General features: G+C 33.9%; 1 protein-coding gene and 1 long non-coding RNA gene across 2 annotated transcripts; both read left to right on the top strand.

The window, feature by feature from the left end:
* The first annotated feature begins 3,169 nt into the window (after positions 1-3,169).
* Positions 3,170-3,767, top strand: LOC122606596. The gene is made up of 3 exons (XR_006324954.1): positions 3,170-3,358; positions 3,446-3,533; positions 3,629-3,767. It is a non-coding gene; the product is annotated as an uncharacterized LOC122606596 (long non-coding RNA).
* Positions 3,768-4,477: 710 nt separating this feature from the next.
* On the top strand, positions 4,478-10,838 carry LOC122607909 (calmodulin-binding protein 60 A-like). Its single transcript, XM_043780982.1, has 8 exons — positions 4,478-4,700; positions 7,031-7,109; positions 7,369-7,421; positions 7,784-8,274; positions 8,369-8,529; positions 9,004-9,210; positions 9,407-9,930; positions 10,401-10,838. Exons 1-8 carry the CDS (start codon positions 4,576-4,578, stop codon positions 10,447-10,449), a joined length of 1,689 nt encoding a protein of 562 aa, XP_043636917.1. The 5' UTR covers positions 4,478-4,575; the 3' UTR covers positions 10,450-10,838.
* The last annotated feature ends 3,012 nt before the right edge of the window (positions 10,839-13,850 follow it).

The raw sequence follows: 13,850 nt of genomic DNA, 5'->3' as shown, positions 1-13,850 counted from the left end.
GAAATTGGGTTCAAGAATAGGTGGGAATGTGGCTGGCAACCTAAGGGAATGCCACGCCCCTTTTCTAATTTTAGTGACTAAGATACCCGCTATTCGTTAAGGTTTCAACTAATTTAACCCTATATTTAAAAATAAAATATTAGTAAACTATTTTAAATGCCAAAACTATTAATAAGGTAAATTTTCATTGGCCTAAAAACTTAGGATGTTACATGCAACCACCGCCGCCGCTCGCCGCCATCACTACCCGTCACCACCACTATCATTACATTACCGTCACCGCCGCTACCTCCATCACCACCGCAACGTGCGAGTACCGTTCTCTTATAATATAAAAATATATAGAAGACCGTTTAGCGTATTGTTTTAATAGACCGTTTAGTAATGTGTGGTACGTTTAATGTTAAGCCAAGTTAACTTCGATAGTCTACCACGCATCGCCTTCCAGATTCTTATATTTACCTTGCTGTCACCCAATTGTTCCAACGATTCTTTTGATGCGGAGACCGGTGATAAACACCAATTTGTGTACTTACACTAAATTAATAAAAGTTCTATATATGGTCAATGTTAGAATCTTCTAAAAGGATTGGCATTGGAGCTACCACTTTTATTTTCCCAATCAATCATCTAATGCCAAATTTCATTAAATTTACATTTCTCATACCATATTTCATGATTTTATTGGCAACACACCTCTCATATTACGTCTCATGCCACACTATCAACATATATATAAAAAACTCAACTACAAGACAAAAAATCACCACAAGAAGACAAAAACACAATTTTACCACAATGTTTATCGTGTGGCAACTTTGCCTCAAAGTTTTGCCACCTCACACTAAAAAAGAGTTAGCGTACGTGTTAGTGTGTTACCACATAGTAAAGTCATTATTTACCGCAACTGATGCCAACGTCTGATTACATATAATATAATCAGCAAATCAACTTTTGGTGTAGTAAATAAAACGGAAGTTAGGAACTTAATTTCTTATTACAAAGAGTTTCAGGTTTAATATCAAACAAATGATCTTTAATTATCTCTATATTTACTACGTTATAAAGCAAATCTATTTTTCAACTATCAATATTTCAACATTCAACATCCAACAATGTACATCATATCAATATAACCTACACTATACCCGTCGTCGCCACCACCACCAATCGCCGCCGCCACCACCCATCACCACCGCCGTTGTCATTACACAGCCGCCACATGTCACCACCGCCACCACCTACCCGTCGCTACTAAACCGCTGCATCGCGCGGGTACTTAGCCTAGTATTATAAAAGCAAATCTACTTTTGAACTTTTCAACATTCAACAATGTATGCCATATCAATAACCTACACTAATCGCACCACCGCCACCACCACCGTTGCCACCGCCACTCGCTGCTGCCACTGCCACCATCGCCGTATTGCGCGGACATATAATCACCACCACCATAGCCGCCACTACCGTCACCACCACCAATCTCTGACGCCACCACCACCTGTCACTGCCACTGCACCGCTGCTGCTATTACATGTTCACCACCACCGCCGCCATTACGCCACCACCGGCCACCCGTCACCGCAACGTAGGTACCTTTCTTTCATAACTTTAAAAGAAGTAACTATTACTCCACTACTAGAAAACTGGGCTTTACAGACCAAATTACCGACGAAAAAAATCCGTCGCAATTTCTGACGGATTTACCGACAGATATACCGTCGCAACATTGTTTTACAACTATAGGTCAATTTACGACAGATTTACCGACGGATTTACGACGGTTTTAGCGACGGAGAAATACGTAGGTAATTTGTCGGAAACATACTAAATTTACCGACGGATTAGCGACAGATTATTTAAATACTATTTAATAGTTTTTAATTTAATTAAAATTGTATATTTACCGACGGATTTCCGACGGAATTAACAATTTTAGAGATTTGGATAAACAGTTTATTAAATTTTATAATTGATTAACTTGTTTAAATTTATCCGTAGGTAATTCGTCAGTGATTACCGACGGCTTACCTACGGATAAATCTAGATCTTTAGTTTTTTAGCATTCCAACCTAATATGTAGCTTAATAACTTCATACATAACTAAAAAAACATATGAATTTATAATTATATCTACATTATAAAAACTGATTTTTCTTTTGTCATGCGTTATATAATTATGTTTGACTTAAAAATTATGTTCATCATTTACAATCGTGACAATCATACCTTATCTTCCTTTTTTATAATAGTTAGCATTAATAATTACATGAGACAACATCAAACTACCACTTTCATAAATGCTTTTTTTTCATTCGCTTACGACCAAAGTAGGATTTGAATCAGAATACATAAACAATATCAACCTACAATTTTATTCACATATTATCAAACTTAGTCATATTTTAAGTTTTTCTAATATTTAAATGTATTATATATGTTTATGTATACTTTTTAGGTTAAAAAACATAAGTTTTTTTCATTAAAAACTAAGAGTATAAATTTATCCGTCGGTAATCTGTCGGAAATAACGACGGATTATCTACGGAATCTAATAATTTTTAGATTTCTAGCTCTTTGACCTAACTATCAAGCTATCTATATTCTTACATAATCAATAAACATATAAATTTGTAATCATATCTACGTCATGCTATGTTTTTTTCGTTGTCACACGTTCTCTAATCACCTTTAACATTAAAATGATGTTCATTATTGACAATTGTGAGCATCGTGTCATAATTTTTATAATATTTTTCACAAATGGCCAAATGATAGGACACAAAATTTCCACTTTCACGTTTTATTCTTTTTGTTTGTTTGTTGGTCTAAGTATCATTTGAACCGGAATACACAAGCAATACCAACTTGCAACTTTATTCACATATTAACGATGTTAGTCAATTTTTTAGTATAAGTCTCCTTTAATTAATATATAATATATTGTAAGTACATTATGTACTATAATGTGTTAGTAATTAATTAAATCTATAGGTTTACGTTTACTTTTTTTTTAAAACCATTTTGTGTAATATTGATTGTTTGGATAATTAGAAGATGAATGAGACATTTCAATTTTTTGTTTCCAGTAAAATTTCTCCCCAACTACTCCATCTTCCAACACAACCTTTTAATCCATATATTTTCATATTCAAGATTTATTAAGACTTATCCTCACTTTCTACCATCACTTTTCTTACACTACTCTCTTTCATCCATTTTAAAAATAAAATCCAAGAACAAAAAACACAAATGAAACCATCTTAAACCTATATTTTTTTTTTCCATTCTTCAAAATATGCAAACAACAAATCCATCACGTACTGGAACGACAATCAAAGGGAGCCAACACATAAAGGTTTTAAGTTTCTTTTTTTATTATATCTATTTTTTTTTCATTTTTTCTTAGTAGATCTAAAAACCCATCTTTGTTTGTTTTGTGTAGATCTAAAAACTATCATAAAACATGGCCGAAGATTTTATATATTTCTTGTCGATCCACGCTACAAGAAGTAACAAAACAGATCTTTGATGTATATTCTTACTAACTTTTCGTTCTATTTGTACTATTTTTGTGATATTTAACTTGGATTTATAATAATTATTTGGTTTCATGTTCTTGTTCCAGATCTCATGTTCTTTGCTTCAGATCTGAAAGAATAAATTCTAGGTATTGATGGAAAAGAAGAGAGAAACACTAATGGTTTGTAATTTTGTATGATGTAGGTGTATAGATTTAGATTTAGATTTCTATTTTGATTTTTATTGTGATGTTATCAAAATTTGTTTGTAATTTTATTTTTAATTTTTAATATTGGTTTGTAATGATTTCTGCTTGTAAAGAATTCATATAAATTATTGATTATTTGTTTTAATTTAAAATTTAATTATTATTATTATTTATTTGTGTATCAAAAGTTATTTTTATTTTAATCTTAATTTATAATTTAATTAATTATTAATATTTTTTTTTGTTTATCAAAAAATATCTACCGACGGGAAATCCGTTGCTAGTTCGGTCAACATAAATAATTTATTTTGCCTTTCTAAATACGTAATATTTGAGTTCTGTAGGTAAATCTATCGGAAAACATTACCGACGAGGTTTTAACCTACGGATTTTTTCCGTCGGTAATCCGTCGGTGATAGCAGTTACCGACGGATTACCGACGGATTTGACCGTCGGTGAAACCCAGTTTTCTAGTAGTGAAGCTCGTAATATTTAATATTTGACGTTAAAAAAAGAAAAACATAATTCTTAGAAATTATATGGACGAAAGTTTGTGCATGTTCCGTACAGTCTTCACGCAAATGTAAGTCCAAATTACTCATGTGTTTGTTTGCTATTAATTATCAAAAGAATTTCCGAGTTTTTTGTCTTGCGATCTGACACCGCATGTTGGTCATTTCTGTCGATTACTGTCTCATCCTCATCACCAAAATTCCTTAGTCTATTTATTCATTCTTTTGTTCATAGTATAGTGATCACCTACACAGTTTCCACCTAATTGTTCTTTCTGTTTTCTTCATATTATTATTTTTATATAACTTATTAGCTGGTGATTCTAATCGATCATGTCACTGAAGCGGCAAAAGCCGGATGATGCTAGTAGTATTTCTTCACTACCCGAAGAACACAAACATGAACATAACTCGTGTTTTGAAGTGGATGGACGTCATAAACGTCCATCTTTTCGAAAGTAAGTTACAAGGCCTCAGATAACATATATAATATGCTAGTAATTGAGCTGATCATGTTTGTTTGGGTCAAGCTTAATTTTATCGAGCTAGCTAGAGCTCGGATGCATGGCATGAAATATCGAACTTAATTACAAAGTATATATTGCCTGGTCAAGTTGTCATTAAGCTTTTATGCATGTAAATTTTGAATTATACTATCATGATAAAAATCTTATTTTTCGATATATAAAAACGGTTTTTGACCCAGTACAAGTTTTGGTGTAACTTATATATAACTTATAGTAGATTTTAGTTTTGATCTTTATGATTGAGCCAATCTTGAATACATACTCTTGGAGTCAAGCTCAAGCTTGCACTAATTAAATATTTTGAGGTCAAGCTTAAGTTTTAGTGTAGCTTATATATAACCATAGCTAGTAAGTATATGTAAACCTCTTACCATTAGTATGTGATATGGTGTCATTTCATATTATGTATTATAAGAATAGTTTCAATCAAATCAAATAGACAAATACTTTATTAAAGAAAAACATGAAACACAAGAATCATTTGTTTTAGCAGAAGATTGTTGAAGATTGTTGGGTATTATGTTTGATACTAATAAATCATGGAAGTCATCATAATTAATTCGATTGTTTCTGGTGGTCAATATTGAATTATATTTGTGTTATAAAATGTATAACATATCATTACATGCTTGAGTTAAATCATATTGTTAAATCTGATCCACCATGAACCTTATATTTAATTTTTTATTCTATTAGATCCATTAAGGTTGCAAAAGTCACTAAGTCAACTCCTAGGTCTTCGATTATGGAGTTGGGAATAGCTTAGGTGGAGATTACTCGGATTGTAATTTGCTACATAAAAATAGGGTTGTAAATTTTTAATCATTTAAATCCTTACTTTTGCTTGAGATCCAAGGGCCAATAACAACCGTTAGATCAAAACTAATGGATATTCAAGATTAAAAAGAAATTTATTGAAAAGGTATATTTCTGGCAACCACCACCATCATCCCCAATGACGACCACCATTATCAATCTCTGGCGCCATCTCCGGCGAATTGTCTTTTTTTCGACGAAGTGTTTTTTTCCGGCGCCATCGTCGCCGTTAATCAGCATCCAATCCATCGAAGTATCTTTTTCCGGTGGATACGATACAAGTTTCGCCTTAAGTGATTATCTAAAGGGATTGTCACTGGACGCATTTGAAAATGTTTGGATTTGATGAGCGACGATCCAAGAGATCGTGGTTGTTGATATGGTATAGGCTCCGCCCATGTTAGTGCATGCATGAGTCATGGCTAATGTTGTTTCTGCGTATATTTACAGTAGTAGAAACATTGGCTGAGTTAATGTCGGTTCAGCGTCTTCACAGCATTAAAGACATTAACTCAATTTATCCTAAGGGCGCGTTTGGTTCATAGAATGTTTTGGGAAGGAATGAAATCTTTCAAAGGAATTGGAATTTGAAAGAATGGAATTTGACGGAATGTTTTTGATTTTTTGAAAATTCAAGTGATGGAAGGAATGACCCTAAATTCCTTCCTCCATCCCCAAGGAATGGAGATTACATCAAATGATGAAATGTTTACATTCCTATGGAATGAGATTCCCTCTTCTTTGTGCAACCAAACGCACTAAGGAATGAAATTCAATTCCATTTCCATCAAATTCATTCTGGAACCAAACGCAACCTTAGTGTTATTTGAGGGTTCTTAGGAACAAGCAAAAATTTGTTTGTTCAAAGAAGAACACTCAAATGGATTTGAGAGTTTCTGAGAACAAACAAAAGTTTACTTGTTCATAAGAACTCTCAAATATAACCCATGCCATTGTCGGCGCCGGAAGAGGCAAAAGATAGAGACAACGACTTTGTGTTGTGTGTGTGTGTGTTGGTGGTGGTCAGAGATGATACCTAGAGGGGGGGGGGGGAGAGTTTTGTGTATGTGTGAAGAACGATTGGGAAAGGGAAGGAGAAAAAATATAGGGTTTGAGAATAATCTCAACCCTTGATTCGAAATAAATTGAAATGCCATAATTTATCTTTAAGATCTCAAAGAAATTAAAATCTAGTATGTAAATGAACAAACCACCATAAAAATAATATAATTTGAAAATTTAATTTATCTTTAAGATCGACATGACAACCTTTGGACTTCTCGGTAGATCTAGATTAGCCAGGATACCGAAAATTTGTTCCATCCTATTATACTATTTGACATCCATAAAAATAGTGATTCCGGTATGTAAACAAACACACGTACTATATATCTAAGGAACTAATGTCTTACCTTTTTGCTTTTCTCTTCTTGATGTATAAACAGTGCGGTTCTGGAGGTGATGAAGTGTTGTACCATCAACAAATACGTGGAGCCGGTTTTGGAGCCCTTGATCCGGAGAGTTGTAAGTGGAAAATTCATACATTCATTTTGAATGGAAAAAGTATAGCAAACGATATTTTTAAAAATAAACATCATCGGAAATTTTGTACAGAAAGTATATATTTTTGTCCATACATCGTTTTACTTATTTCTGCCAAAAATTGAACTGCGCATTCTTATATGCATTCTGCGTCAGTTCAACCTATCCATCTTTTAGTACATAGCATTTTAAATTTGATAAATTTTGTAGTTGCTTATTAGATAGCTATATCGCGACGCAGGTGAGAGAGGAAGTCGAAGTGGCAATACAAAAACACATCACTAACATGAAGTGGTAAGCTGTATTCCTGTATGACACAACTTTATGTATGTACTTGGTTTCAACATAAAAGTGGCAATCTCTACCTGCTTACTTAGTATCAAATTCAACTTATAAACGAAGTAGCAAAAAGGAAACGGGTCAAATGGGTCTAACGGGCCAAAGGTGTTAAACCCTGTCTAAGTCTACTTTCAATGTATACAACATCCTAATACCTTTTAATTTAAACACATTATATGTTTAATTAAAACAATCTTGATTAATGGACAACAAAAGCAAGCATTTGTGTCTCACCTTGGCCCGACCCGGCCCAACACCTTTGAAGCACTCATCTTGTCAACTCTAGTTACTAAAACTGATAGATGTTATCTACACAGGGTTTATGACAACCAGATAGAATCCTGTCTCCCGAGGAGTTTACAGTTACAGTTCCTGTCTGCTTTATCTCTTCCAGTTTTTACCGGAACCAATATTGAAGGAGAAGACTGCAATATGTTAAAAGTGGCATTAGTTGATGCTCATACCGGGAAAACAGTTTCTAGTGGCATCGAGTCAGCAGCAAAGGTGGAAATAGTAGTTCTTGAAGGAGACTTTGATGATAATGTAAATGATAATTGGACAGTTGAAGAGTTCAACGCTAATATAGTTAAGGAGAGGCGAGGGAAAAAACCCCTTCTACATGGAAATGCATTTTTGAATCTCAACGAAGGCATAGGTGTAGTTGGTAATCTTTCTTTTACGGATAATTCAAGTTGGACGAGGAGTCGTAAGTTCAGGCTAGGAGCACGGGTTCTGGATATATGTGATGGAAATAGAGTAAGAGAAGCAAAGTCAGAGTCATTTACTGTCAGGGATCATCGTGGGGAGCGTAAGTATTTACATTCTATGTTTCTACTTAAAGGGTGGACTATAAAAGATGTAACTCTTGAATGACCATTACGTTTATTTTTCTTTGATTTTAGTATACAAGAAACACCACCCGCCGTATCTATCTGATGAAGTATGGAGACTGGAAAAAATCAGCAAAGATGGGGCTTTTCACAGACGGCTGAACAAGGAGAAAATCAGAACCGTCAAAGATTTCTTGGTTCTTTTCTTCCTGGACCCAACAAGCCTTAGACATGTAAGATGTTTCTCTTTTCTATAATATCTTCTACATTTGACATTTTTTATTAAACACCTGCATCTATGATTTGATTCCTTGCAAATGTATGTGCTCTTGGTTCCAAGTAAAGTTGGCAAGGTGGGCATGCTGGGTAACGGGTCAAAATGGTTTAGATTTAAAAGGGGCGATTCAGTTTGGGTTGACCCACAAAACTCTTATGTCCATTCTATTCTTTGAAGCCCAAAAAACACAACCTGATAATCTAAATATCTGAACGATATAGAAAATCAATGGATTCAGCCTGTTTCCCTTTTCGCTAGTTTCTTTGACTAACCTAATTTTGATTAAAAATAAAAACAACCAAACTATAGCCATTTATAAGTTAATACATCGAGATTACTTTCTCTTTTCTCTTCAGGATGCATAACTGATTCATGTACCATCTGATACATAAACTAACATATGACGCTTTACTGATGTTAAGCAACACAGATCCTCGGCCCAGGTATGTCCACTAAAATGTGGGAAGTTGTTGCGGAGCATGCTACAAGATGTGTATTAGATGATTACAAGCTATATATGTATTGTCCCCGATCACAGAAACGGGATGGTGTCGTGTTTAATGCTGTGGGACAGGTTCTTGGACTTCTTTTAGATGGAAAATATATTGTTTCCGACAAGCTCTCTGAAACCAACAAGGTTAGCTTCTCAGACAACCTTTACTCTAATTCTATTAAGTGTTTTTTTTTCTTTCAGACTCCAAATCAAAAGAATACCTATCAAGAAGGATGGAGTCATGTTCTCAGATTATCTACATTTTTTTAAATCTAGTTATTCATTTGCTTACTATTTGTGTAATTCTAATCACGGACGTTAATGTGAATTCCATATGTAGGCTGAAGCCCATAAATTGGTGATATCCGCATTTCAAAACTCGGACAAAGTTCTTTCCTTTGATGATGAAGCTTCTCTTAGAACTAATACATGCTCTTTTACTGAATATCTTTCTCATTTAGACACCCAAGTTATGACAGGAAATCACGAAGGAAATAATTCCATTCCAAAAGGCCGATTTGATTATCCACACTTGAACCCTGCATCACCAGATATTAGCATGGGTGATTATGGGTTGAATCAAATGAGTTCCATAGATGATGTTAGATTTGATCAGCCTATGGACTTCCAATGCCAGGTGGATAGCACCTTGATTTGTGACCCACGATCATCGATGCACTTGCAATATATCGGGGCTCCACCTGGTAATTTGCAGTGTGCAGCAGACCTGTTTTTGTTTCCTTGTTCGGCAATGGCCAAAGCTCATAGGAGATGGAAGTTTGTGTTGAGTGTCGTAAAGTGGTTTTCCCTAATGTTAGAGATACGAAAGGGTGATGTAATATCAATTGCTCAAATATACAGAAGGTAATTTTTTTTCACTATGGACTCTACCTAAAAAAAATCGCCTCAAAAATCAGTCAGTTTTGGCTTTTTCGTTGCAAGTAGAGATAGCAAAATGGGCGGGTTATGGAATGGGTCGTCCAGATTGGAAAACACAGTTCGTCTTATTCAAGTACATATTTAGGTTTTGTGTCAAAGATGATAAAAGAACTAATACGATTTAAGTTATTTTGGTTTAGAAATGCTTCCATACTGTACATAATTATTCAAACATCTTATGCCAAGGGTTTATTTTAGTAATAATCTGATTCCTATTGATAAAATTATTCAAACATTTTTTGGTGACATTTGATCCTATTGCGCACTTAGAGATCATGTAAAAAGAAGACTTAAAACCGAAATTTGCCACCTCTAAGTTTAATGTCTTCGAAATAAATGACTGATCAAAGTTATGTGCTACATAGGATAACTTGCTCCATTTTTGTTCCAAATAGGGATGGATTTGGCACAAGTGAACCAAGGTTGATATACTCGGGTCCATGATTTGGTATAGGTGCATAGGCTAATGGTGCTGGATTGCTCACTGAACAGGTTGGATTAGCCCGGGTCAAACTGTTGTCACCAAAAACACACACAAAAAAAGAAGCGATATCGCTCTTGATCTGCTTTGGATGTTGGTCATGACACCGGTCAGAAAGATAATACGAGTACAAGATTGTGCATATTCAACGTATCAAAGATTTTTTATTTTATTTTTATAGTTTCGGTTTATTTTTGTATGTAGCTAATTAGCTATAAGTATTTCACAAATTCAAAAAAGCATCATTGGGTGATTTGTAATAGAGGAGCAGTGTGATTGTTTGACTTGTTGGTCTGTTTTCTGATTAAATTTTTGTAACACGTCATTTGCGTTATTTCGCACATTTGTCGTCCTTTCATATAATCATATGGAAGCTTCCTTCATTGCTTTTTATATGCCTTGTGCCATTTACGTTGTAACGTTGGTACCAAAGTTATGAATAGGCGTGAAGCAATATAATACTTACGAAAAAGGCCTAAAAATTTGATATCGCAAGACAAAAGCATTTTCTCTAGTTAAATTTCCACCATTTATTTATTGGGGAAATGATCCGTACTGCAGACTTTACCTAAGCTTAGGTACTGCCACATTAAAAAAAGTTACATATTAAACCTTTGAATTTAATAAACATACATAACCCCCTGAATTTTACATATCACCCTCTGCTTTACCTAAGATAGGTACTGCATGCTTTACCTAACCTTTCCCCTAATTTGCCATAAATTAGCACAAGATTTTCGGTCTCTTTTAGTTTCCTTTGCACATACGACCTCATCCGTACATTGGCATTAAAAAAGTGAGTAAATTACATATCCTTGAAGTTGATAGGTTTTTCACTTTTCGTCCCTAATGTTAAAAGTTACAATTTTAACCTTAAAGTTGACAACATTTTGAAGCAAGGTCCTTCCCCTAGACGTCGTTCAATTTTTACCGTTAACGTACGCACGTGCTAAACACGTGAGGGTATCAATGTCATTTTCCCATTACACCTAAGGGACGAAAAATGAAAAACGTGTCAACTTCAAAGACTAAAATTTTTTTATAATATAAAAAAATAAAAGTAAATAAAAATAATAAATAACTTTTTTTCTTCAATCTTTCCCTGCAATTTGAATCCGATTCAAGGTCTCAAATTTTGCTCTTTTTGGTTCACATTCTTGCAATTGATCAAAATCTTCGCACACCCTTTTTTTCATTCGCCATTAAACGACCCAAAAAATCAGCAAATAACAACAAAATTCATAAAAAAAAACATATACATACAAATATACATACAATTAACATTAATTTCATAAAGAATATAAAAGGAAAAAATCAAACCTAGGTTCTTAAACAATCCTAGGTATTTCTTGTATATATGCGCACACAAAAACCGTTCAACGCAACCACCGTTACTTAAACCCGACCAATTTGGGTTCTTCAATTCGGATCTTGGTCTTCAATAGGTTTCAGATCTGTAATGGATTTTCAATATATTTTCGGGACTCGGTCTAGATAGTAAATGAGAAGATGTTGGAGATGAATGTTGAAAAGAATGGTGGTCAAATTGCAGGGAAAGATTGAAGGAAAAAAAGTTTATTTATTTATTTATTTTATTTAAAAATTTATATTATAAAAATAAAAATATAGAGTAAGTTACATTTTCCGTCCCAGAAGTTAGCACATTTTTCACTTTTCGTCCATCGGGTGTAACGAACAAATGACATTAATACCCTCACGTGCGTACGTTAACAGCAAAAAACAAACGCCGTCTAGGGGAAGGACCCTGATTGCAAAATATTGCCAACTTTAAAGTTAAAATTGTAATTTTTTAACATTAGGGACGAAAAGTAAAAAAACTGCCAATTTCAGGGTCGAAAAGTGTGATTTATCCTAAAAAATTTCAAAAATATTTGGGATCTGTTAACCCTTTTAATGAACTCAATATTTTCTAAACGAATCCCTAAGGCTTTCGTTAAAGTGCATTAAATAGTTGTACTCTTACCATAAAATTCAGGGGTGGGCTTTTGATATGGAAATGTACAATTTTTTTTATGCACGTTAAGTGAAGCCCTAAGGAATTCTTTTAACATTTTTCTATTTTCAAAACAATCAAAAAAATAATGCAAGTTAATAATTATCATTTTTTATATGAATCATTATAATTTTTTTTAACGTTCGTGTCACGGGACGGCTAGCCGTTACATCTAATTGGGCAAGCAGTCACTAGCGACCGATCCACCAAGTCAGGGAACCACAGGGGAGGGAAAACCACACCAATTTAACTGCTACAAAATGCACAACGCTAAATTGGGGAAAAAACCTTGCTTGCTCGGATTCGAACCTTACTCTCCCAAGGCCCAAACTTCATTATAAGACGGGGATGTCCACTGCGCTATCAAGGCAGGTACATATGAAATGAATCATTATAATGACTTGGGATTTTCTATTATGTGCCTAGGGGGCACATGATACAAATTAATTAATCTCCTTTTACTTTCCTTATATATAATATATAATTAATACTACTAACTTTTTTTTTTCTTCTTGTTCCTATTTTACCCTCTCTTCACTTAAGCTTTATATATACACACCGATATCTTAATTCTCTAATTCACATTTTTTCACTTAAGCAATTTCTTTACATCTTATTCACACATATTGTAACAATAACTACACCCAAATTCTTAGCTAAAATATAAGCTTAAACAATTTACGTAGTTAACTTAGGTGTCCTTCACTATATATATATATTTTTTTGTTACATAATCTTAAAAAAAAATTCCCACTCACTTTCCAGGCCTCCTATATGTTGAGGACTAAGTAGCGTAAACTTTGATTCGATCCACGTATTCATTGTCGTTTTACACAGTCAACTATAAAGTTTGTTATATTTCTAATTTATACAAGGGTAAATTACATTTTTCGTCACTGAAGTTAACAGCTTTTGCACTTTTCGTCCCTAACGCTTTTTATTACAATTTTAACCTTAAAGTTGGCAGAAATTTTCAATTGACGTCCTTTGGCTAAACGGTGTTAAGTTTCAGCCGTTAAGTCCCACACGTGCAAAACACGTGAGGGACTGAAAGTGCAAAACGTGAAAAGTTCAAGGACGAAAACTGAAATATACTTTATCAATTGTCATTATCTTCATCTTTTCCGATTGAGTGGCCGAAAAATTCGCCGGAAAACTTAAAATGTCGATATCTCACTTGTTTCTTCAAATTAGACCACGAAACCACCACCAAACTTCTTAAAATTAATTTCCTGTAACACCCCGATAATTTTAAGGTAATAAATTAACCCTTTTTGTAGTTTTAACATTAAAATAAATTCCTAGTATTTTGTTTTTGAAAAGGGGGTTAATTTAGTTGGAACTTTGGCA

Source organism: Erigeron canadensis, chromosome 7 (assembly GCF_010389155.1).
Source record: "Erigeron canadensis isolate Cc75 chromosome 7, C_canadensis_v1, whole genome shotgun sequence".
NCBI lineage: Eukaryota > Viridiplantae > Streptophyta > Magnoliopsida > Asterales > Asteraceae > Erigeron > Erigeron canadensis.
Note: the sequence above shows the minus strand (reverse complement) of the source record. Positions and strands in the feature narration are given on the sequence as shown.

What these genes read in the sequence shown, in the direction of transcription:
- LOC122607909 (XM_043780982.1), top strand. Translation starts at nt 4,576, where the DNA reads ATGTCACTGAAGCGGCAAAAGCCGGATGATGCTAGTAGTATTTCTTCA. An exon ending in ACCCAACAAGCCTTAGACAT is followed by an intron (nt 8,530 to 9,003) that starts GTAAGATGTTTC and finishes TAAGCAACACAG; the next exon opens with ATCCTCGGCCCAGGTATGTC. An exon ending in ATTGCTCAAATATACAGAAG is followed by an intron (nt 9,931 to 10,400) that starts GTAATTTTTTTT and finishes TGTTCCAAATAG; the next exon opens with GGATGGATTTGGCACAAGTG.